At 54.4% G+C, this 21,827-nt stretch overlaps 6 protein-coding genes across 6 annotated transcripts; 3 read left to right on the top strand and 3 right to left on the bottom strand.

Moving 5' to 3' along the window:
• Positions 1-481: 481 nt before the first annotated feature.
• BO97DRAFT_425813 (Zn(II)2Cys6 transcription factor) lies at positions 482-2,130 on the bottom strand (the record flags this gene model as incomplete). Its single annotated transcript, XM_025697096.1, has 4 exons — positions 482-1,292; positions 1,343-1,467; positions 1,521-1,804; positions 1,857-2,130. 4 exons carry the CDS (start codon positions 2,128-2,130, stop codon positions 482-484), a joined length of 1,494 nt encoding a protein of 497 aa, XP_025550339.1.
• Positions 2,131-2,703: 573 nt separating this feature from the next.
• BO97DRAFT_444115 (cytochrome P450) lies at positions 2,704-4,755 on the top strand. The gene is made up of 4 exons (XM_025698426.1): positions 2,704-2,873; positions 2,921-3,071; positions 3,133-4,381; positions 4,432-4,755. Exons 1-4 carry the CDS (start codon positions 2,735-2,737, stop codon positions 4,465-4,467), a joined length of 1,575 nt encoding a protein of 524 aa, XP_025550338.1. The 5' UTR covers positions 2,704-2,734; the 3' UTR covers positions 4,468-4,755.
• A 38-nt stretch (positions 4,756-4,793) lies between these two features.
• Positions 4,794-5,690, bottom strand: BO97DRAFT_415367 (uncharacterized protein; the record flags this gene model as incomplete). Its single annotated transcript, XM_025696385.1, has 1 exon — positions 4,794-5,690. The coding sequence occupies one exon, from the start codon at positions 5,688-5,690 to the stop codon at positions 4,794-4,796; it is 897 nt and encodes a 298-aa protein (XP_025550337.1).
• A 352-nt stretch (positions 5,691-6,042) lies between these two features.
• Positions 6,043-10,851, bottom strand: BO97DRAFT_406408 (MYB DNA-binding domain protein). Its single transcript, XM_025695413.1, has 2 exons — positions 8,417-10,851; positions 6,043-8,355 (listed from the first exon to the last, which is right to left on the bottom strand). Exons 1-2 carry the CDS (start codon positions 10,796-10,798, stop codon positions 6,160-6,162), a joined length of 4,578 nt encoding a protein of 1,525 aa, XP_025550336.1. The 5' UTR covers positions 10,799-10,851; the 3' UTR covers positions 6,043-6,159.
• A 3,339-nt stretch (positions 10,852-14,190) lies between these two features.
• On the top strand, positions 14,191-15,382 carry BO97DRAFT_415365 (deoxyhypusine synthase; the record flags this gene model as incomplete). Its single annotated transcript, XM_025696384.1, has 2 exons — positions 14,191-14,421; positions 14,483-15,382. 2 exons carry the CDS (start codon positions 14,191-14,193, stop codon positions 15,380-15,382), a joined length of 1,131 nt encoding a protein of 376 aa, XP_025550335.1.
• Positions 15,383-17,353: 1,971 nt separating this feature from the next.
• Positions 17,354-21,236, top strand: BO97DRAFT_347788 (putative MATH and UCH domain protein; the record flags this gene model as incomplete). The annotated part of the gene is made up of 2 exons (XM_025691861.1): positions 17,354-17,750; positions 17,812-21,236. 2 exons carry the CDS (start codon positions 17,354-17,356, stop codon positions 21,234-21,236), a joined length of 3,822 nt encoding a protein of 1,273 aa, XP_025550334.1.
• Between the last annotated feature and the right edge of the window lie 591 nt (positions 21,237-21,827).

Here is a 21,827-nt window from a genome sequence, read left to right as displayed (position 1 = left end):
GGTAGGCGTGCTACCCGTGATTCAACACCAGTCCTGAAATTGCCGTGTCAACAAATCAGGGCAACAGGAACCATTTTCTTGTTACATAGCTTCCGGGTATAGCCCGGCTTGTCCTTTTGTATGCAGCTCCTCTTTTCCTCGATTTCAACCCGGCTCGCCCCGCGCAACTGCCAATCACACCTGAGTTCGCACCCGGAGAGTGCGGAGCGGAAGCTTGGCGGAGACTGCTTATCCCAACGAACGTAGACTGAGCCATTGTATGTCAGGTCTCACAGACCTACCGATTGATGTCGAGAATGTCTCGGAGGAATGGTTCATTTCGATTGCCAAGTAGTTGTAGGGTAATAGCGCGTTAGAGTACTGCGGAACAGTGAGTGGTTTTAGACCTTGATCCTGCATGTTCCAGCCTCAAACCTACCATGGTGTGCGAATTCCAGTTCCGTCTGACTGCTGCAGGCTGCCAACATATCGTGTGTATGTTTCAGACATGATTATATGTCATCAAATCCTCATGCGCCCTGCTCGACGAAACACAAGCTGCTAGATCCAACCTGTGCACTGGTACATCTGGCGCCTCACTGAAAACAGCATCCCAATGCGGTCGGAAAATCGTATCCGCCTGGACTGTGTCAAGCCAGAGAACGCTCTTGACTTTTTTGATTGCGTCGCTCCAATTCGTCAGGTGTAAATTACCTGAAGCGACCATACGGGCTCTCTCCAAGAACCATTGGTAATGGGAGGGGTTAGTCCCAGTTGAAGCCACTAACCCAACGGCCATGAACCAGACGTCAAGTGGGGTGTGTACATGGGGCGTCAGATCGGACTGCTTCAGATATTGCACAAACCGCGTGACCATCGTGTTCAGCATGACTGCGTGTGAGTAATATGTTGGCCCATGGATGATGAACATGTAGAGGATGGTGGCGTAGCGGACGCATTCCGTGAGGGGGGATGGGGTTGGTAGCGAATCCTCAGGATTCCTCTCAGTAGTATCTAAAGGAGCCGACAGAAGTAGTCGATGAATGACAAAACATGTCAGGTCGTGAAGGTGGGTCGGAGGAATGGGTATATGTTGCGCACGTTGGAAAGCGTTGCGCAAACGGATGAAGACATTCCGAACTGCATACTCGACATCGTCATTTACGAGGCCGAGAAAGTCAATCGCTTTTTCCTCGATAAAAAGAACGCTCGACGAATTGAATTGCCATTCAGGAATTGGGGGTATGCCATCTCCGATGCCAACATCATCCTGGGTGTCGAATTGAGGATGACCCGTGACAATCATCGAGACCCTGATAGATTATATCAGTAGAAGTTCCAACCGACAGAGAAGGCAACATACCAGCTGATCATTCGAGCAGTCAACGGGCTGGTCTGTCTCACTGAATTGATGCCGCCTCTCAGGGTGACCAGTTTCTTCACTCCATTGACGTGCATCCCAGCAACATCGATGTTTCCCTTGCCGAACTGGTGCCACTACAGTTAGTAAGACATCCACTACCCGAATGATCAGACCTTACTTCGATCGCTGCCAAGGTGATTACCGAGTTCATAGTCCCGTCCTGCACAGCCAGCGACTGGTTCTCGATCTTGCGACGCAGTAAAGCCACCGAATCGGTCATGAGGATCTCAGAGCCTTGAAAGCCCTTCTGAGCCAGCAGCTCCTCGTCCAAACACGCTGTCTGCAAGGAGACATGAAACAAAGCCGGATCGCCAAGAGCTAGAGGCCACCATGAAATGAGGAACGGATTGGTTGTGGCGTTGAGATCAAGCGGATAGTACTGAAAAGCGATTTTGTGCAGAACTGGCTGGTGAGTGGAGGTGCCTGATATAGTACATTCGAGAGCGATACGTACAACTATGGATCAGACGTTGAACTCGTTCCCGGGGTAATCGCGTTTGGGGGTAGGAGTCGAAAGGGTCGAGACCAGAGAATCTGTAGCTGGCCAAAGTGCTGGATTCACTCGGCGCTATGGCCGATCCGCTATTTTCCGGCGCTGTCAAAGGTTGATTGGCATAGACGCATTGGACGTTGCGCTTAATGCAGCGCGTGCATCGTGGGGTGCGCAGATCGCAGCTATGCTTGTACTTGTAGCATGCAGTACAGGAACGACGAAGTGTTCGGGACATTGTTGAGGGGTGTACCAGTCGTATCTAGACGTGTTCTCTAGGATTGTGCCACCCGTGGAGAGGAGTGTTCAAGGTTGGTGGAGATGGCTGACGGATCGCCATAGGAAGAAACAGTCTAGACTGTGTATGGTATAGGCTCGCCAAGAGGATGCCGAGGCCTCAGCTTATTCAATGGGTTTGTCTGTGCGTCAAGTTTAGAACATCATGTGTGGACAGTGAACGAAAAAGGTTCCCACTAATTGGGGGCTGTTTCATTCAGGGACCATGGCGTAAGTAAGTGAGTGGTAACTACCCATGTATCAGGCTGGTTTGTGAGAATGAGGAACTGCACTTCAGACTGAGATATTGAAGATTCTCGAACCTCGGGTGTCAGCAATGGGAATGGGGCTGATTGGAAGCCATCCAGACTAACCCGGAACAGACTAGAGCCCGATTGCATTTTCGGGGTCTAGTCCCAATCGGGACATGTATACAGAAACGGGCCCTGACATTGCATGACTCGGCATCGATGAGATTCCCCTATTCATACTTAGCCCTTTATAAAGTTGAACAATGCCTCTGTCCATCTTTCCCTCGAGTTGCTGCTACCACTAAGGGCGTCATAATGGCTGACATTTTCAACACCACAACTGCGCACCTCGCGCAGCCGTCAACATGGCCCAGCTCTTCGCTTCCATTGAGCGGTTGGTCGACCTGGCAGTATATCGTGACGTTCATATTAGGAGTGATACTTTATGATCAGGGTACGGGCACAACCAGAGCTTTGAGCGCAGTCACTGACACCGTACAGTCATGTACCTCAAGCGAAAGGGCTCCATTGCCGGACCGATGTTCAAAATCCCCCTGATGGGGCCATTCCTCCAAGCCATCCATCCCAAGTTCGACGAATACCTCGCTCAATGGGCAAGCGGACCTCTGAGCTGTGTCTCTGTCTTCCACAAGTAAGATCGCCGCCACTGCTCTTTTGTTCACTGCTAACGCCCCCCCCCCCCCCCCGTGCAGATTCGTCGTCCTCGCCTCCGACCGCGACCTCGCCCACAAAGTCTTCAAATCGCCCACCTACGCCGAACCATGCCTAGTCCCCATCGCCAAAGACATCCTCGGTCACAAGGCCTGGGTCTTTCTGCAAGGCAAAGCCCACGCCGAGTACCGACGAGGCCTGGCGCCACTGTTCACGAATAAAGCGATGGCGACCTACCTGCCGGTGCAGGAGCGGGTGCTGGCAGATTACTTCGACCGCTTCGTGTCCGCGAGCCAGGCGAACAACAACCGGCCACTCCCCTTCATGACGCTCTTCCGCGAGATCAACTGCGCACTGTCATGCCGGACGTTCTTTGGCGACTATATCTCGCAGGATGCGGTGCAGAAGATCGCAGACGACTTCTACCTGGCGACGGCGGCGCTGGAGCTGGTCAACATCCCGCTGTCGATGTACGTGCCGTTCACGAAGCCGTGGTGGGGCAAGCGCACGGCGGACGCGGTGCACGTCGAGTTCGCCAAGTGCGCGGCGGCGTGCAAGGCCAACATGGCGACGGGGGCGACGCCGACCTGCATCGTCGACCACTGGGTGCTGCAAATGATGGAGTCGAACCGCTACCGCGAGCGCCTGGCCGCCGGCGAGACCGACCTCGAGAAGCCCAAGAACCTGATCCGCGAGTTCACCAACCAGGAGATCAGTGAGACACTGTTCACGTTCCTGTTTGCCTCGCAGGACGCCTCCAGCAGCGCCACCACCTGGCTATTCCAGATCATGGCCCAGCGGCCCGACGTGTTGGATCGTCTGCGCGCTGAGAACCTGGCCGCCCGCGGCGGCGACCGCAACAAGCCCTTCGACCTGCCCATGCTCGAGTCGCTGACCTACACCAACGCCGTCATCAAGGAGCTGCTCCGCCACCGCCCGCCCGTCATCTTCGTGCCCTATCTCGCCACCAAGCCCTTCCCCATCACCCCCGAGTATACCGCGCCCAAGGGCTCGATGGTCATCCCGTCGTGCTGGCCCGCCTTGCATGACCCCGAGGCGTATCCGAACCCGGATATCTTTGACCCGGACCGCTGGATCACGGGCGATGCCGAGTCGAAGACGAAGAACTGGCTGGTGTTTGGATCGGGGGCGCACGACTGTCTAGCTAGACGGTATGTGCCGCTCTCGATGGCCGGCATGATCGGGAAGGCGGCGCTGGAGCTAGACTGGACGCATCATGCGACGCCGCGATCGGAGGAGATCCGGGTGTTTGCGACGTTGTTTCCGATGGTGAGTTAGATGTCGCTGATGACTGCTGAAGATTTGACTGACTTTCGCAGGATGAGTGTCCGTTGGTATTCAAGAAGCGGCCGTGAAGCTTCGCCAACATACCCATTCAAGCTCGGCCTTATGCAGGCCATCAAGCCATTCAACCTCCAACAACTGGGTGATAATACTGTACTGTATATCGACCTCCGCCATGTTCACTTCAAAATTCAAACAATTTTCAATCCGACCTCTCAGAAAAACAATATTAAACGACCCAACCAGACACCCGAATGTATACCTTATTCTTCTTCCCCTTTTGCTCATCACTAGCTCACCCTGCAGCCAGATCAAGCAATGTAACATACATAATCTACATAAGTTAATGAAATCATCACAAACACCCTCTTCTTCTCCCCGATTATCTTAGAATCAATTACCCAGGAACCCAATACCTCCACCTTCCACCACCTCCCTCAACCCCCCTCCCATGATCCCCATCCCCCCTCATCTCCCAGACCATGCCCCTCTCCAACACCACCGAAGGCTTCTGATCCGAGGCCTGTGCGGCCTCCTGCAGAATCCCACTCCCACCTCCACCGCGCCTCCGCTTATAACTCCTGCACAGGAAAGTTTCATCCCAGCTCCGGTCGCCCTCCCACGGCCTCTTCTGGCTGCGGACTCGGTAGTCGGAGACGCGGTCGTAGTAGGAGCTATCTGGGGCTGGGGGGTTGATTGTTAGGAAGGTTATGAGGGGGTGGTAGTGGTGGTATTCATGCTGGGTTTTGGGGTTGTTGGGAGGGTGGGTTGGGTATTGATGGTGGTTGTTGTTGGGGATGAGTGTTGTTGGTGGTGGAGAGGTCGAGGTGGAGGTAGAAGTCGAGGAAGCTGGGGAGGCCGAGGAAGATTGTGGTGTAGCACAGTGTATGGCAGCTCTGTGCTGTGCTGAACGTCGATCTGAGTGCGAAGAGTAGTAGGCCGGGCTGTAGTCGTGGCTCTCTGCGTGCGGAAGGGAGTATTTGTTGCTGTTGCTATGATGAGTGGTGGTGATGGTGTGGTTGTATCTCGGGATGTAGTGATTGTTCATTCTCGGATACAGTCTTCTAGTACTCCCTCGACTATCTGAATCGCCCTGGTCACTGGATAGCACGGCCAAGATCGTCCACAGCGACAGGCCCCGCTGTAAGCCCTCACGGAGGGTCGCGTGCTCGTACTGTCGTCGGGCTAGTCGCGTGCGCTCATAGTAGGTCTTGTCTTGCTCGGATTCGAGGATGGGAGGTTCGATGGGATGAGGAGGAGGGTTGGATTGTGGACTTTCGTGGGCAGAAGACATGTTTGAGATACTATGTTCTTGTTGCTTGAGTTTGGCTGACTGCTGTGTTCATCATGAGAGCGAGACAACGATTCAAAGTCAGAAAGCCTCAACTCATAGATTATGATAAGCGACGAACTAGCCGAATCTTCCCTCCCCACGGCACGGGATGTCATGTTTCATCGACACGGCAGAAGTTTCACCTCCTGCTTGACAGTCTCCACTTGCCCAACCGTCCACGTATTCTCTTGCGTGTGCAGATCCAGTACACTTACTCAACTTCGTTTGGTGTCATCAGTAATAAGCTTGATTGGTTATCCATATGCCGTCATCTACTGTACATTCAGTCGTCACCCGACGAAAAGTAATCAAACACAATACAGGCAAGAAAGCTCTAAGATAATACAAAACACCAGTTTCCCCCTCCATCCCCCATTCAAACACTATAGACATAGTCATGGAATGTGCATATATAAAGTCCTACCGAGCTCTATCGTGGAGCATGCTGCGGATTCATCGGTCCAGGAAGCGGCCCTGGATTCGACCCCTGGCTGTACACACGATGGTGCCCGGGCGTCCCATGCGGCCCCGGTTCGAGGCTCCCAGGCCCTGGGGGCCGTGCTTGCAAAGCGTGCACAGCCCCACTAGGCGCGTAACTTAGTCCCCCGGCCGGGTTTGGTTGCAAGATCGCGGGTGGTGTGTACGACCGGCCCATGGCCATCGGTTGAGGGCCCGGCCCAGGCAGGCCCGCTGCCCGGGACATTTGAGCCTGCGGAGGCGGGGTGCTGTGACCGTAAGCGACGGCGCCAGCCAGTCCCAGCGCCGACCGATGCGCCGCCTGTTGATGAGCCCCGTTGACCATAGTCTGGACATGTTGCTGATAACTCTGATGGTTCGCATGTTGCTGCGCAGACATCCCGGCTCCAGGCGTGGCTGGTGCCGAGACATATGCCGATGTGGTCACAGCTGGTTGTCGGGAGGACATACCCAGTATATTAGCGGGCGACTGAATTGGCGTGGGCGGTCCCTGTCTGGATCCATAGGACGGAAGACTACCATTACGGGGCGTGGGAGAGCCGACCGCCGGTCGATACATAGCATTCTGCGCGGCGATTTCACGTGATGCGGCCGCACTGGCCTGAGCATGAGGCACAGGGGACGGAGCGTATACCGTAGCATGATAAGTAGGCCGCTGAGCCGCAGCCGGTGAAGGTGTGGGAGCAGGCGATGGTGTTGTGAGGTTCTGCAACGAGGGGCCAGGCAAAGATTGATGCGAGGTGTAGGGAGAGTAAGCGGGCTGAGAGGCGAGGGATGCTGACGGGCGGCCGCTGGGCTGTTGCTGCTGCTGCTGCTGCTGCTGTTGTTGTTGTTGTTGCTGCTGTTGCTGCTGATGCGGAGGTGGCGGAGGTTGCTGCGCTCTGGGATCGAACCGTGCCATCCAATCATTATTTGCTGGAGCAGTTCCCCCGGATACAGAGCCGTAAGGCTGGTATTCAGCATACGTGCGGGAGGGCGGAAGATATGGGCTGGGCGCCCCATAGACAGGGCCCTTCGGTTGAGCCGACAAGGTGATGTCTTCTGGCCGTGAAGGAGGCGGCTGGGGAATTGACTGCATGCCGGCAAACCCAGCACGGGAAGGAGATCCCATGTTGCTTGCAGGAGTAGACACCTGGTCGCTAGCGAACCGTTTCCGTGGCTGTGGCTCCTCCGGTTCGTCGTTGAGAATACTCATAATATTGGACCGTTTGGCAGGCACACGAGGCGGCTCGGGAGGCTCAAGCGGAGTCGACCCAGGTCGGAAAAGCTCTTTAGGAGGCGACAAAACCGGAGGTTGGACAACACTTGCGGGTTGACCTGGCAGTGTAAAGAACGGCCGCTGCGATATCGATTCACGCCGAATAGGGGAGTGTTCGGGCTCATGTCCCAAAAGTGGTTGAGCGGGCGAGCTAGGGGTCTTTGTGAGGCTCGGTTGTCGCGAGTGAGACCCAGTAGGCATCAAGGACGGTTGATGCTGGGGTGGCATATACACTGACTGGGAGGCAGGAATTGCCGCCTGTACTGGAAGTAATGGCGACCCATGCATGTCGACATTAGCAGCCCGATAGCCCTGGGCATGGAGTGGGTCAAGACGTGCCATTTCCGCAGCAGACACCGGCGTTTGACGGGAAGAGATGGACACTTCTTGAGCATGAGAAGCAGGGACATGAGAAAGCACGGTTCCTGGAATCTCGCGCCGGTCGTCGGCGAAATATCCTAGGCGTGGTCCTTGCAGTCGCGGTGGCAAGGTAGCCTGAGGGCGCATGGCTCTGGAAGCGTCATCGCCGCCAAGGATAGGCATCGGAACGGCATTGGCCTGTGCAAGCGGAGGATAGCGCGATACATTACGCTCCTTTTCTTGCACAGGGCGAGTATGGAGAGGAACCTGTTGAGATGACCCGATTGGCTTGGTTTTGGGCCCAAGCCGACTTTCATCCGCATCAGGCACTGCTGCATCCGTGTGGGGAGCAAGAGGCCGGGGCATGATTATTGCAGAGGGTGTAGCTTCGTAGCGTCGCTTCGAGGCGAAGTTCGGCACGGGTAAAGGACCAGTTGGCTCACCGCGAGCCTTCTTCGCCTCGGCCTCTGCAACAATCTCTTCAAAATCCTTATTACCGGAGTCAATTCGGCGCTGAAAGTAGTTCTTAACCTGTAGAGCACGATTAGTCAAATGAAACCGTTAGAAAAGACCTTACACAAGAGTAAAATACCATGACTGTTGTTTTAGTTTTCATGAAGTTGGAAATACCCTCAAAATCGCGGCCAAAATGTGCCAGCAATAGGGGAAAGTCGCGTTGCTCGGGCACCGACCAGTAACTTGTGGGCTGCAAGGATCCGTATCCGCTGGCTTCGGGCTGCCTAGCGGGTGCGGGGGCCTCCTGCTCGGTCGACTCGAAAACATAAACCCCCTCTTTCTGACGTCCTCGTCCTGATCTCGCTCGAGGTGGTACATCGCTAGGCTCTTTCTCTTGCGGCTCCTTGCGAACGATCGGAACTTCGGCAACAGCTCCATCAAGGGAGGGTTCGAATATTTCTGTCTTTGGTACGGGAGTGAGGGCAATCCCGACAGTTGGCACCGGCGTTGTTTGAGCTGATTGCTCAGACGGGGTCGGCTGCGGTGTCTGCTGCTGCTGCTGCTGTAACTGCTGCTGCTGCTGTTGTAGCTGCTGTTGTTGCTGTTGCTGCTGCTGGGCAGCTTTGCCTCGCCGACCACCACGAGTACCCCCGCCAGTGCGAGGCCCTCGCCGGCTAGGTTTCTCCGCTTGTTCTCCATCCTTGGACGCGTTCCCGCGACGACCGTTCGCATCCGTGTCCGCCGAAGAGTCTCCAAATGTGGGAGCAGCAGCACGTCGGGGACGACCAGTATCAGTGACAGGCGCTGGCTCTTCTTCCCCTTCGTAGTCAGGCTTGACCACACCCAGATCAGCCATGAGCGCATTCGACTTCGGTCTGGCTGATCTTCTGGCCCTTCCTCGACGACTCCACCGCTTGTTAAGCTTAGCCTTGTATTTGATCTCTTCTTTAGTAAGGTAATAATGAATAATGCACTGCTGGAAGTCGCGTCCTGGAAGTGACTCTGCGATCTTGCCCCATTTCTTGGGGTGTGCCATGAATGCATCTGTGAAAATCCCATGTTCCTCCTTGGTGAAGTCATTGGGCGGCGGCAGAAAGCCAAACACGTCCATGGCATTTTGGGGATCAATGATGTTGTTGGTGTCTTTATAGATACGAGCTTTTACCTCACGTGGTTCCAGCATATCCGGAATGACGGCCTCGCGGGACAGGTCTGGCTGTGCTGTAGCCTTGTTGCCGCGACGCTTCTCCAGCTCCTCCTGTGCTGAGATCTCAGAAGCGCGAAGAGCATTTTGGAAATCCAGCTCGCTGTTGCCTTTGTATCGTCTCCCGCTTTCCACGGTAGGTGTAGCTGTCACAGGAATAGGGGCAGCAGGTGGCGTGGTTGGCCCGGGGGTGACCGAAGTCTTTTCTTTGGCATTATCCAATTCCCATACATTTAGCCTCCAGGGCTTGTAGTGAGCAAGATAATCAAGCCGTAGCCCAGCATTCTTTTGAGCGATCTCTTTACGTTGCTTCATAAGCTCTCCATGTAATAAGTCTTTGAGCCGCTCGTGAGCTGCTGCATTCTCCTGATAGATGTCGAGATCTGACAATGGGGTCGGGGGACCCGTGTTGAGAAATGGTAGATTCTCAATGGTGAGTACCTCGGCAGCGGGTACGGACTCTATGGCCTCCTTGGTCAGCGGTTCGTGGTTTTCGGCCTTTCCATTTGGCTGGCTGTCCACGTCCATTGGCTGAGCAACTTCATCGCTGGCTACCTTTTCCTTTTCCGGGGCAGGCGGAGGGCTTGGTGTTTTGTCTTTAACGGTGGCATGGGCAAGAGCACCCAGTAGCTGGATACGCATTAGTAATGCCACAATAGTAGGATCTTCCAATGGAGATGGAGGAAGCTCGGCCCGAAGCGCCTTCATGTCCTTCTCGAAGATCCTTTTGCGCTCATCGAGATAGTCTTGTGTGAAGACAACATTCTCGTCTTCCTCTTCGTCGCTAGTCCGTGTGAAATCGGGGATCACAACACTAGCCGGTGCCTCCGCTGTCTTTTCTGGCAATTTTTCCGGCGTCCTTTCCCGCGCCTTTTCCGGCGTCTTCTCTGGTGTCTTCTCTCGCATCTTCTCTGGCGTCTTCTCCGGTATCTTTTCTGGTGTCTCTAGTTTCTTCGGGGGTGCAGCCGATCTCTCACGAGGCAACTCTGGTTGCGCCACTGGAGGTGGAGATGATGAAAAGTCGAGTTTGGATTCGGTGGGATCCTTTTCACTGACAATCTCTCCTGCCTCTGGCCCCGACCCCGAATCATCATTATCGGTACGCGAGTCACGCCGGAGTTCTTCGCTGATCGAAAGACTGCGCTCGTTTTCATCGATGGATTCCCGTTTTGTAGGTACAGTCGAGCTTGGCCCAGTTGGCGGACGACTATATCCAGGACGGACCCATTGTTTATTGGGCTTTGGCGGACCGCGAGACACAGACGGCCGTTGTTGAAGAGCTCGTGGGCCAGTTGGGATCGTCGAGTTCGGCATTCTAGGCGAAGTATGAGCACCCGGGGAGACCGCCTGCCCTGCCGCAGACGGCCTTCGGCCAAAATCAACAGCCATCGGTGCCGGCCCAACCTTGCTTGGCGACGTCGCCTCATGATAAGCTGAAATTTCCTTGGCCACCATGGCTGCGGGCGCAGTAGGTGGAGAAAGCTCTGTTACTTTCGGTCCATTGGGTGTAGGGGCGACCTGCGATTTGGACGCACGTGAAACGTGCTCGGGCTTCGTCGGTGTATCACCCGTTTCGTCACGTCGCGGTTCATCGCGGCGAATTCGTTGCTCAAGAGGCAACTGAGGAGGTGCTCGATCAGCTTTAGGGGCAGTGGGAGGCTGTACTGGGGCCCGTGTTGGCGGCTCAGGGCGCTCTTTCTCATGTTTGGCAACGGGATGAGCACTGGGGGCTGATTCTGCAGTCGGTTTGTCTGCCGCAATCTCGGGTATCGGTGCAGTGACTGATCCGAATGCGGGTACTTGCGGCGCAGCCGGGGGAGGGGATCGTTTCACGGGCGCAACAACTTCTTTCGGTGGTTCCGGACGGGGCACAGGAATTTCAGCTCGTTCTGGTTCGCGGCGGTTATCGCTTGTAGAAGGTTTGCGCGGTGGCTCCACGATGGGGAGATCAGGTACCCGCTCGGGAACTGCAGGGGTCGGTTGTGGTGCAGGAGCAACAGGTGAGGCGGTGGAAATGCTAGGTATGCGGTTTGGATTCTCTAGACGATTGACAGGGGGGTCGCGCTTCCAGTGATCACCCGGTCGGTCTCGATCATCGCGCTCAACGCGGCGTTCCAAATCATCTCGCCGCTCAAATCTGTCTCGTCGATCCAGTAAGTCACGGTCTCTTTCCCGATCTCGTCGATCAATCTCTCGGTCGCGGTCCAGAGGTACCCGTTCTCGTTCTCTTTCACGATCCCGGTCGAGTATGCGATCTCTATCTCTTTCACGATCACGATCGCGCTCTCGGTCCCTTTCTCTTTCTCGGTCGCGATCCCGTTCCCGATCCCAGCGTCCGTCGCGGGATCGACTTCTCCGCCTGAAAGTGTCACGATCATCCAAGTACGGCATCCGACCTCTGCCCCGTCCTGCTTCCCACTCGCCTCGGCCACGCCCACGAATGGGGGGACCGGTCCGGACATGGTGGTTATTTCCCGCCGGAACGTCAGGAACAGCCGAAGAAACGGAGATCAAACTATCACGAGAGCCGCGTCGCATGCGAACAATATCGGGGTCTCGGCCCAGGGATTCTCTAATATCCCGGAAGTCGCGAGGTGGTGGGGGAGAGCGCGAGCGACCGCGTCCAAAGCCAATGCGTGATTCTCGAGGGTCGAAGTCGCGGTCGCGGCGGTTCCAGTCCCGATCTCGATCCAGGTCGCGGCGAAACGGTGGCGGGCCATCACGAACATCTCGAAAGTCTCGGTCTCGGTCTCGATCGCGATCTCGAATGTCTCGGTCTCGTTCGCGAAAATCTCCTCGGGCGGTGTATCCTCGACCTCGGCCAGCAAATGAAGCACCTCGAGGTGGATCAATCAGAGCTTTCGGACCTCGAGGGGGTTCCCGCCCCAGGGGAGGAATATTGGCATCGTCGGATCCTCGGGGCCCTGCCGGTGGTCGACGGTCACCAAAACGCTGGGGAGAACGGTCACGGGAGTTGAACCCAGACAATGGAGGGTATCTTTGAGACATCACTAGGTCATGCTAGTGCACATGAAGACAAAGCAACCCGGCAGGATGCCTGCGACAAGTTAGTGACGCGGGGTTTTCAACAAAGGCGAGATATTAGTAGTATGGAATTAAGGTGTGGAGAAGAGAGAAAGTATAACCCCGGATAAACAAAGGAAAAAGAAAAAGGAAAAGAAAGGAAAAGAAACGGGTGAAATGGAATGAGGCAAATGGACACCCCAAGGAGGAGTCTCGAAAGAAGCACGGGCAGGAGAGGCCAATTGACGCAAAGAGGCGGGAGCAGCAAAAGCGCGAACGAGCAGCAGAGCAGAACCTCGCCCGAACGACGACGACGAACGACCGAACAGGCAGTGGAGAACACGTGATTGGTAGTGGAAGCATGGGAAGACCGTGCACGGGCCAAGAGGGGCTTAAGTAATCAGTTAATGATTCCTAGTGCGGATCCCAATTTTGGCACCATCCCTCATGCTTAGCGGCAGCCACGGTTGGCGCCGATTGTTTCAGCCGTGACTGGACAAGCCGGGGCAGCTTGGTGGATCGGGGATCACGCAGGCGGCAGACAGGATTGAAATCGTAAGAAGGGGAGTTCAACTGAATGGTCACCGCTCATGTACAGTGTCTCACTGTCTCACACACTGCCGAAATGTTCATCGGAGTGGCCGAGCATAGACTAGCAAAATCGTTTCAACAATAAAAAGAAAGACGATCCACGAACCTCCCAAGGCTGATCGTAGCTGGAGAAATGGCAAACAGATCAACAAAAGAAACAAACTAAATTTACCTGATCCTTGAGAGTAACTGTTGCCGCACTCTTGTCCCGGCGACAACGTGTCAAATAGTTCACTGGAGAGACACCTGCAAGGGAGGGCAGTGTAAATGGGAGCTGGGCAGCCAAATCCACCAGCGATGGGATGGCGGGCTTCGCAGTCGGTTCCGGACCCCCAAAGACCACAAAGTCGGTAGATGTGTAACGGCGGTGGTTAGGAGGCAATCTGATGGTATTTGAGGAGTGAGACAGAAAAGGGAAAGATCGAGAGAGCTGGAACGATTTCGCGTTCAGAGTCTAGACAGAGTCAAGAAGAGGATTGATCGATCATGAAAGAGGGAAGAGGGAAAAACGACGAAGAAGACGACGACGACGACGACTCTGAGACTGACCAGACTCCCTCAGTTGATGGGGCCCAGGCAATGGAGCCGGACGGAAGCTTTAGTTGGTCAAGGAGTCGCAGGGACTCTTTCTAGGGGAACTCAAAAATAACTTGCGGAGTTGGCCTCAGGCCAGGGGACGGGACTGGTTGGTTCCCACCAATTTCAAGGTTGCCTGAGGTTTCTGTCACTTCTGAGTGAACCTTCAAGTTGTGTGTCCTCAGGCATCCACACAGCGGCTGCCAGTTTTTGCCTGCCAGCTGCCTGCCAGCTGCCAATCCCGCCGGGCACTTCCCTGCGTTCCCCGCCATCCATCCGCTTTAGTCTAAGGCAGCAGGGGAGAGAAAAAAAAAAAGGGACCCAAGGAAAAAAAAGGGCTGAGTGCAACACCTCCCGCTCTCTTTGTCTAACGTGATAGCCGACTTTCCCCCTCTGTATACCACATTTCCGATCGAGCATTGATAGAATAATTGTGGAATTTAATCGTCGTCTATCGCTCGTTTTTCCCTTCGATTTATTTACCAGGTGGTTTCTACCAGGTGGTTTCTTCCAAAATGTCCTCAAACAGCATCCCGCCCACTGAGAATGCCCCTCCCTCCTCTGTGACCGATGCCGTCTTGGTCGCCTCTGAGCCTGTCCCGGAAGGGACACATAAAGTGAGCGGCGTGGACTTCGATCGCTTCCGGGGGAGAGATATCACCGTCGCTGAAATGGTCGACAACATGAGATACACGGGTTTCCAAGGCAGTGCAGTCGCAGACGCTGCCCGCATCATCAACAACATGGTATGGTATCTTCGTCTACGCTTCAGAAAGCCCCCTCGCTGACGGGACTTGATTTCTATAGACTGCTTACCGTCATCCCGAATCCGGTGCCAAAACGACCATCTTTCTCGGGTACACCTCAAACCTGATCTCCTCCGGCCTCCGCGACACCATCCGCTACCTCGTCAAAAACAACCACGTCTCAGCCATTGTCACAACTGCTGGCGGTGTGGAAGAAGATTTGATCAAGTGCTTAGCTCCGACCTACATGGGCTCCTTCACCACGCCTGGCGCAGGACTGCGTGCCAAGGGATTGAACCGTATTGGCAACTTGATCGTTCCCAATAGCAACTACTGTGCCTTTGAAGATTGGCTAGTCCCGATCTTGGATAAGATGTTGGAAGAACAGGAAGTCGCCAAAAAGAAGGCGCTGGAAACGGGTGACGAAGAAGACGAACTGCACTGGACTCCGAGCCGCATTACCGAACGCCTTGGCCGCGAGATCAACAACGAGGAATCGGTGCTGTACTGGGCCGCACGCAACAACATTCCCGTCTTCTGTCCGGCTTTGACGGATGGCTCTCTCGGAGACATGCTATACTTCCACACGTTCAAATCTTCGCCGCAACGGCTGCGCGTGGATATTGTCGACGATGTGCGCCGTATCAATACGATGGCCGTCCGTGCTGCTCGCGCGGGTATGATCATCCTTGGAGGTGGTGTAATCAAGCACCATATCGCTAATGCTTGCCTGATGCGCAATGGTGCGGAACATGCGGTCTATGTGAACACCGGGCAGGAGTTCGATGGTAGCGATGCGGGTGCGCGACCGGATGAAGCCATCAGCTGGGGCAAAATCAAAGCCGACGGTGAGTCGGTAAAGGTGTACGCGGAAGCTACGGTTGTCTTCCCGCTCATTGTGGCCGCTTCATTTGCACGAGCGGAGGCAGCCGCATTGAATGCCGTCAAGTCCGAGAATTGATGGTTGTCGTTGTGTAGACTTCAGAATTTTGGCGAGACAGCCGATGCATTTGTCCACTTCTTGCACCTAACAGCACCTGAACAACGCGGGGTTTCCCGCCTTGGAAACACTCGCTCTGCTGAGCACGTTGGCAATATTCCGGAGAGCTCCCCTCCTATCTCGGCCCCGCGTCGATACCAGTTTTCACCAGAGGCCGATCTAGGCGTGGCGCTACGGTCACGCTAGCGGCTCCACCGGTTGTGCGGACAGAGTAAATCTAGAAAGGAGGCGAATCGGACGACTAGCTCCGAAGCCAGGGACAAAATCTGCACGGCAGAGAAGACGGCAGCCCATTGAGCACCCGTAAGTTCGGGACGAGGGGCTGTTGGATCGGCAGAGGGGCGGTTTCTTTGGGTGAAGAGGGGGAATTTGGTGGAATGGCGAATGGAACAGATGGAGTTGCGCTGGGCCGATGGCGCGTTCCACAGGTCGATCATGGCATTCGAAAGGCCCTCAATTTGGTGGATTGTTCTATCCGAGACTCCGTTGCCACCGGACGGAGGCAGTTTGACTTACCGTTCCGAGCGATGGTGCAGAAAGGGACCACCGCACAAAGAAATCAGCGACGAAAGGAAATCTGTAACTGTGATAGTGATCAATGAAACCGAAAATGCCTCGAGAAAATTTTTCAATTTCAGTTGTGGGTGTGACCACCAGGACTTTTGTCCACATACTCAGGGAGGGGAGGGGGAAGGCAGAAAAAAGTGACAGGTCAGTTCCTGGTGTGTTGTTTTCCCCGGCTAGTTCGGTCGATCAATCGTGACAATCGAGACAATCGATAAGCGTACAGTTCCCTCGGTCTCTGTCTCCGCTCCTGTATGGGTACAAGTATTTTTTGTTGAGTGGTCCATTTTGCTTGGTCTGGTGGGAATGAGAACAATTGGATCTTTTCTTTCTTTTTTTTTTTCTTCTTTTCTCTCCATTTTTTTTTCTTATCCTTTACCCGAGGGAGGTGGCAATGGACGGGATGGAGACGATGGTGTTAATAATCCGGGGGAAAAGAGCAGAAATGCGCCTGAGCAAGAGTGGTTCTGGTCCCCAATAACCAGCGGTGAGCGCCTCGTGATTTGGCCGCTGCATTGCCGCCTCATCCTCATCCTTTTGCCATTGGTTCTTCCTCCTGACTGGTCTTCGCTTCTCTCGATCAGTAGGTAGCTCTGTTTTGTGTTGCTTCTTCTCCCTCTTCTCCCTCTTCTTTTATTTTTAATCTTGCCTTTCTCTCTTCTTCTCTCCATCTCTTGTTCTGCGTTCTTTCATCTTTCATCTCCTCACGCACGGGTTTGTATAGCTTCTTCTCTCTCTGTTATCTATACTTCCCGCACTGCCTTCCCCGGATTCGATATACAATTTCTCCGATAGAGTGAGATAAACTGTTGCTGAGCATCAGCCAACCTCCACTTCCCCTCACACTATACCTTTCTCTCCTTTGGACTTTGGTCTTTCTCAGCACTAGTGATTGATTGACCTTTGGTGCCCCTAATTTATTTAAAGCTGCTCCAGCCTTGGGCCACCTTTCCCTCTGATAAGCCTTGCTTGTTGCCTCTTATCGTTGGCCTTTCTAGACCCTCGCTTTCTTTTCTCTTCCTGTCAGGCTTTCAAGCTTCGTTACTCCCCCTCCTTGCCCCTCTGTCTGCAGCCTGACCACTTTGTGGGAAACACATCAGCCTGCCATCTATTCCTTCAAGCAGGCAGCATTGCAGCAACCTTCCTGGCCCTTGGATGTCTGATTGCCTTTCGTCGGTTGCACACACTCTGAGGCTAAGGCTCCTCGTGTTTCTCAGCCTTGACTCATCGTCTCCAGTCTAGCCTTCTTTTGCTCGTGTTTTGTCTTGCGTCCGTTAGTAGTCTTTAGGGACAGGTTATCCCATTGCTACCTTCGTTCTTCGTCTTACATCCTTTCATCACTCTTGTTCAGTTTCGTGAACTATCGAAATGGATCCTCAGGTCGAGGATACCGCCGGCTTGGTGGACCAGGTGCCACCTCCGATCACTCTTACCACCGACTCGAATCTATCCGAGCCAGGCACAGCAACAACAGTCACCGTACAAGCTACGTCGGAGGAGAGCACTGAACCGTCCACCGACTTACGCTCTAACCTATTCACCGGCCCTCCCTCTCAAGAACCCCAATCCGAGAACCTTCCGGATGCACCTCAAGGTGAAGCACAGACCATCAGTCAATCCGACCGGGCATCAGATAGCCAACACGCCCAGCCTGAGTTGGAACATGCCTACTGGGCCGAGTTTGAGGAGGACTCCTCGGTGCCAGACGAGGCGGAGATGAAGGAAATTGAATCTGCGGCGGATGGCGACTACAGTGCCTATGAGTGTAAGCTTTCAACGCATGGGACGAATTACACAAGCGCGGAGCGGCCTGCTGACCAATCTAGATGACTACTGGGAAAAGAACTTCCACGCCGATCTGGATGATCCGGAGTACCGTCCTACGCAGAAGGCACGTCTGACGTGGAAGATCAAAGGCATTCGTGGCTCCCCGGACCGCCCCAACCGCGCTAAAATCATGCGTTCGCTCCCGGCTTACATGGGAGGCTATTGGTGGACCATCAAGTTCTTCCCCCGTGGTAACAATGTCAGCTCCCTGAGTGTCTACATTGAATGCTCCCCGACTATGCCCACTCCGGAGAAGTCTTATCCCGATACGGAGTTTAAGGTGCTACAGGGTCCAGCCGGAGAAAGTCTGGACACCAATGCTCCCGAGGTTGACATCAAGTTCGCGGAGACTGAGGATACGGCCGCTTGGCTTGAGCAGTTCAAGGCCCAGTACCCTGCTGCTCGACAGGAGAATGCTGCCGGGGCTGGTTCCTGGCGGGTGTCTGCGCAAATTGGCGTCATCCTGTACAATCCAGACGAGCCTCGAACGGGGTGGATGCAGTCATCGTGCCACCAGTTCAACCCACATAACTTGGATTGGGGCTGGACTAATTTCCACGGCCCGTGGGATCAGATCCACCGCCGTCAGCGGGGCCAGCGCCAAGCACTGCTTCGGCACGATACGCTCGCGTTCGACGCCTACATCCGCATTGTCGACGATCCCACTCGGTCGCTCTGGTGGCACGCTAGTGACACCGAGCCCACTTGGGATAGTTTAAGTCTGACCGGCTATCGTCCCTTGGGTGATTCGGTCATCAACCATAGCGCGGAGGTAGCCGGGCTGGCCACGTGGATGCACCTTGCTCCCTTTTGCAGGATAATTCAGAAAGCAAATGTGCTGGAACATCTCAGCAACTGTGACGTCAAACCAAAGCCATTGTGCGATGCGCTGCAGAAGTTTCTTTGGCAGCTGCGTTCACGAGGCCAGTCATTGCAGTACGTGGACACTGATCTTATCACGTCGACTCTGCGGAACTTGCACGAGTACTCAGGCGATGTATGTGAGTTCTGGGAGCGCTTGCGTCGGACTCTTGAGATTGAGCTTGAGGGAACCGATGCAGCTCGTGAACTTGCTGAGCTGTTTGACAGCCCATCTGTCGATTCGCTCCCTATCGACGTTCAAGGAGAGGGTGTGATCAATACCATTCCAAAGGACTACAATTCACGCATTTGTGTCCCTGCGGATCAAGTCAAGACCACCAGCGAAGCCTTCAGTCAGTATCTAAATGCAAAGTCCGGTCGGTGGGTACTCCCGCCTATCCTGCACTTAGAGCTAGGCCGTCAAAGCTTGGACAAGGCGGCCAGACAGTGGCGCCTTCTGTACAACCGGGTCGAATTGGACGAAGAGCTCGACCTCACACCTTGGTTGTTGGATGGCCTGGATGGCAAATATGTCCTGTACGGCTACATTGTCCACCGTGGTCGCCGCACCTCGGGCAAGTTCTTCAGTATTCTTCGCCCAGGTGGGCCGGGTACCAGGTGGCTGGCTTTCGATGACGGCAGCGACAACCGTGTCGAATGTCTGACACGTAAGACTGCCTTGGGACCTCACCTTGGCCTGGACGCGTCGCAAAAGCCTGATCACAAGACGGGCCACGACGTCGCCATTGCTGTGATGTACATCCGCAGCGACGTTGTGCAAGATTACCTGCCCGGTGCACAGGGACCATGGGAGGTTCCTGCATCTCTCAAGCAATACTACGAGACAGGAACCTATCTCTTGGCGCCAACTGAAAAGGATGAGATCGAGGTCGAAGTTTACTCTCTTCCAAAGTACGACCAGTTGGGCAGCCTGTTCGATACGTACGATTTGATGGCACAGGCCAAGACAGCAAACAGTGTGATGTACCTCACGGTACCTCGTTCTTCCAACTATGTTGATCTTCGCAAGAAGATTGCGCTGTGGGCGTCCATCAAGACAGAGCAGGCCACTAGCCCCGAATATGTTCGCCTGTGGCAAGTTGGACACACTCGCGCTCAATCCGGCCCCACGCTCGCCTTCGCTCGCATTACCGACCTGTCCAACAGCCTGGAGCTGCCTGCGAAGACGGCTCGGTTCTGGATGGAGATTGTTTCGGATGCAGATGCGAAGCTCTTTGCCATCGCGGATCCGCAGCAGGCTATTGCGATCGAAGCCAAACCAGAGGAGGCTATCCTTGAGCGTGACGGTTCAGAGTCATCCGAGGACAGACAGTCTCTTCACGAAATAGACTCTGCTCAGCCCAGCTCATCCGGCAACATTCCGGAGCATTTGCTGGACAACTCTACTCCGGAGCCGGTGCCTGTTGAAATCAACATCAATGCCAATGAACAAAGTGCTGAAGTTGTCCTCGAAAACCAGATGGCTGAGGCAGTCCATGTCGAAAATACCTCTGCAGGAGATGAGAATGATGCTGTCATCGCCGCTATCATAGCAGAAGACCTTCAGCTTCAACAAATGGAAGTCGAGGGCCGAGAGCACGTTCCAGAGCCCGTCTCAGCAGTGGTGGATGAACCCAACGACACCACTTCTGACGTTCAGATTGAGACTGTTGTGAACGTAGATGCGCCTCCTACACTTCCTGAGCCTGACGTCCCTCAGCCCGTGGAACACGTTTACTATTTCATCCAGGTCTTCGACATCGAGGCGCAAATTCTACGGACCGTGGGATCCTTCTTCTCCAAGAAAGAAGAGAATATCAAGGCTGCTATCCGCAAGCATCTCAAGTGGGCTCCGATGAAGGACTTCCAGGTCTGGCAGCGCGTGGATGGTACCAACGTGACCACCATGGCTTCTGGTGAGACTTTTGAGACCTTCGTGCCAGATGGGACCTGTTTCATTGTCGGCGACAAGATCAACAAGGATCGTCGTCTCAAACTCAGCATCGCGGGCATGTTCGCCAACCCGGACCACCTAGTCCGCTATCTGTGGGCCGCATCGCGCAACCACCCTACTCGAGCTTTCACAGGTCATAAGACCATCGAGGCTACATTCACCAGCGAGTACTACAGCGGTCAATTCATGAAGGGTTACTTCCATGGCAAGGGCAAGCACATTTCTGACCTTGCCGCCACGTATGATGGAGATTTCGTCCTCGGCAAACGTCACGGGAGCGGCTTCATGGAATACCCCATTGGCGATACCTACAATGGCGATTGGTTCGAGGGCATCTGCCATGGCCAGGGTACCTTCGTCGAGCGCAAGACCGGCAACAAGTACGTGGGCGGATACAAGGACGGCAAGCGTCACGGCAAGGGTATCAGCTACTGGGAAGTGGCGGACGAAGAGATGGATCTGTGCCAGATCTGTTATGGGGAAGAACAAGATGCGCTGTTCTATGACTGCGGACACGTCTGCGCGTGCGTGACGTGCGCTCGTCAAGTGGACCTCTGTCCGATTTGCCGCAAGAGCATCGTGAGCGTGGTGAAGATCTATCGGACTTAAGTCTGTCCTTGATGATTTGTTGATTTTGAATTGCATTGGGGGAATGGCATACCCTGGAACGTACAGCCTGGAGTGACATTGGTGTTAGTTGATTTAGAAGCCGTGGATATATAAGAGGGAGTTTAGATAGCGCGTGGTTTCGCTTGGTTTTGCTTTATATATGCAATTTGGCATTGTTTTGCTTCAGTGATGCATAGCTACAGATGTTGTCAGAACGCGTTTGAATTAATTGTGATCACTTATTATGAAGATTGTTTGTTTGTAAACGACATTGGGATTGGATTAATAGCTTATCCGAGGGCATACAACTTGACACAACTCACAAGATCCGGCCACAACCTTGTCTACATACAAACAATAGACACCAAACTGAATTATCCATATCAAACACATTGTCTAACTCCCTTCCAATTCAACCCAACCCAATCCCTAGCATCCCCTTCCATGAACCCCAAACCCCCACCCCCAGGGAAGAAAAGGAAGAATCAACAAATCCGATTCGAGCACCAAAGCCGCTTATACCCAGTCCAGCAGCCGCTACCGTAGGCGCCGCAGCAGTCGCCGCCGCCGGGCTGGGCGCGCTCCCGCTCG

This window comes from Aspergillus homomorphus (genome assembly GCF_003184865.1).
Source record: "Aspergillus homomorphus CBS 101889 unplaced genomic scaffold BO97scaffold_24, whole genome shotgun sequence".
In the NCBI taxonomy this organism is placed as follows: Eukaryota; Fungi; Ascomycota; class Eurotiomycetes; order Eurotiales; family Aspergillaceae; genus Aspergillus; species Aspergillus homomorphus.
The sequence above is the reverse complement of the archived record's forward strand: the minus strand, read 5'-3'. Positions and strand labels throughout refer to the sequence as shown.